The 2,267-nt window shown below is 66.5% G+C and overlaps 1 protein-coding gene across 1 annotated transcript; it reads left to right on the forward strand.

Annotated features, from left to right (window-relative positions):
* Positions 1 to 530: 530 nt before the first annotated feature.
* NGA_2099500 (hect e3 ubiquitin) lies at positions 531 to 1,201 on the forward strand (the record flags this gene model as incomplete). Its single annotated transcript, XM_005854629.1, has 1 exon — positions 531 to 1,201. A coding segment is annotated over one exon (671 nt), but the record flags the coding sequence as incomplete, so codon positions are not given.
* Between the last annotated feature and the right edge of the window lie 1,066 nt (positions 1,202 to 2,267).

Genomic DNA, 2,267 nt, shown 5'->3' on the forward strand with positions numbered 1-2,267 from the left:
CAACGGCTCAGGCCGTCGCGCAGGAGCTCGCGGAAGTCACCCATGCCCACGGCCTCCCTATTGACGCTGAGGACAGAGACAGGTCCGGGGAGCTCCTCGCCGAAGCCGTCACTTTCCTGGAATGCGGCCTTCGTGACATGGAGGCCCTGCGTAAGGAACTGCTCCGGACTTCCCTGGCCGCCTTCGACCGGGCAGCCGGCCTCCGCGCCTTTGTCCTCCTCCTGGGCTCCTTTCATCCCCCAGCACCGGTCTCGGGCGCGACTACTGCCTCAATGGGCCCTCCCGCCCCCCCCGGGACGGACCGCCCCTTGACGTTCGGGGCTGCCGTCGCCTCTGTCCTCCAATATCTGGCGCCTGCTCTGCTGGGCCACCTGGATCCATTTTCTTTGAACGATACCCTGTGGCAGAGTGGGGGAGGGTCGCTCTTCGGGCACCATCAGTCCGCTCCACCCGGGGGGAATGGGGCGGGGATGACGGGGGGAGGAAGCCTCCCGGGTGCGCAAGCTGCCAGCTTGGCGTTCCAGTCCCACCGGTCCACAGGCCACTATATGGACGGATTGGAGGCTGCAGGGCTCTACTGGAAGCGCGGCGTCCGCGATGCCTTTGAGCAGGTCTACACACTCCTCACGGAGATTTTGCAACGATCGGCGCTAAGCGGTGACCTCGATTCGGCGATAGTGGCGCTACAAGGCTGGGGCCTGGTCATACAACCCGAAGATCACGACTTTCTGGCCCGCGTCGGCATCTTTCGCGCCATCCAAACCCTGCTGGACCGGGTTCGACCTCCGGCATCGGTCCGAACGCCATGGGAGAGCCTGGCGGACGTGTCGGGGACCATGCCAGACGCAAGCGAGACCGGGGAGACGGACGTGCCCCGGTCCACCTCCAGTGGCTTCTTCACGGCCCTAGAGGGCGCCGGGCTTGGCTGGGACCCCAACGAACGCCACCGTCCTAACGAACAAGCTCTCCCCGTGCCTGGGCTGCAGGAGATAAGGGCAGATGTCCCCGCCCGCGCGACCTCGATCGTCACAGAGGTGGCAGCGACGAGCTTGGTACCGGGTCGGCGGGCCTTCGCCACAGCAGACAGAATGCTCCTGGCGGCGAGGAGCCGAGTGGCGCGAGCGGCGTTGAAAGTGGTGCACCTCCTCGCGGGACAGGTCGCCGCGGGGGCTTCGGGGGGGCAAGAAGGCTCAAGAACACCGGGGATGGAGATGGCCACGATGGGCGGTTCCGCCGGTTCGGGACCTTTGAGCGCCTCTCTGTTTGACATGCTGCATGCGGAACTGCGCTGTGCCTTGCGTCAGGCCGCTGAAACTGGATTTTCGATGGCCTCGTGGAAGGAGGGGCGCCAGGGACACGGACGGCATGTCGGACGCTTGAGAAGAGAAGAGGAGCGTCAGGGGGAGGCATGGCCGGGGGATGTGACAGGACGGATCCCGTCGCTAAGACGTCGAGGAGCTCCAGAGGCGGCTCCTCCTCGCCCCCCCCCCTTGTCCCGGGGGCCGTCGCGGGGGACCGACGGGAGCCACGCAAGCTCGAGCACTGCTACGGCCCTCTCTCGAGGGCGCGGCGCCAGCAGCAACGGCAACACCGGGAGTAGTTCTCGTCACCCTGGGCTCGCGCTGCTCCAGGAGCCTGCGGAGGAGGCGCAGGAACTTTCGAGCGAGCAGTACTGCCACCGGCTTCTGGGTCTCCTCCAATCCATCGCTGCCTCCCCTGCCTGTCAACAACAGCTGACGGGGCCCAAGTGGATACGCTTGTTGCTAGGGGTTCTACAGACAGGGTCGGCCTCCACTCAACGTCGAATTTTCCGCCTGCTGCGCCAGCTCCTGCCCTCTGTGGACCCGGACAAATTCCGAGTTCGGGTTCCAGGGGCGAGCTCAGGGCGTGGCCGGGGGGCTGAAGGGGCCATGGACGGGGGGCAGTCGCTCCTCTTGTTGGACCAGGAGGAGGAAGACGGAAGCAATGAGGAAGGCCGAGGGGACGGGCGAGGGGAGGGAGCGCAGAGCCCCCTGGAGGAGTCGGCGGCCTCGGCATTGGTTGGCCTGCTCATGGAGGGAGCAGCGTCCTCCCTGCCATGGGAAGTGCGACCGCCCCACGCGAAGACCGGGTCTCCAAGCCCCGTGGGGGCAAAAGGGGGGGCGGAGGAGGAGAAGGAGGAAGAAGACGAGGTGTGCTTACGCTTCGCCGCGAGCGGCAACCAGCTGTGGTCAGAGAGCGTGGGCTTGCTCCGGCGGCTAATGGCAGAGCCTGCCTGGAGCCCCGTT

This window comes from Nannochloropsis gaditana (assembly GCF_000240725.1).
Source record: "Nannochloropsis gaditana CCMP526 unplaced genomic scaffold scaffold440, whole genome shotgun sequence".
Lineage (NCBI taxonomy): Eukaryota > Eustigmatophyceae > Eustigmatales > Monodopsidaceae > Microchloropsis > Microchloropsis gaditana.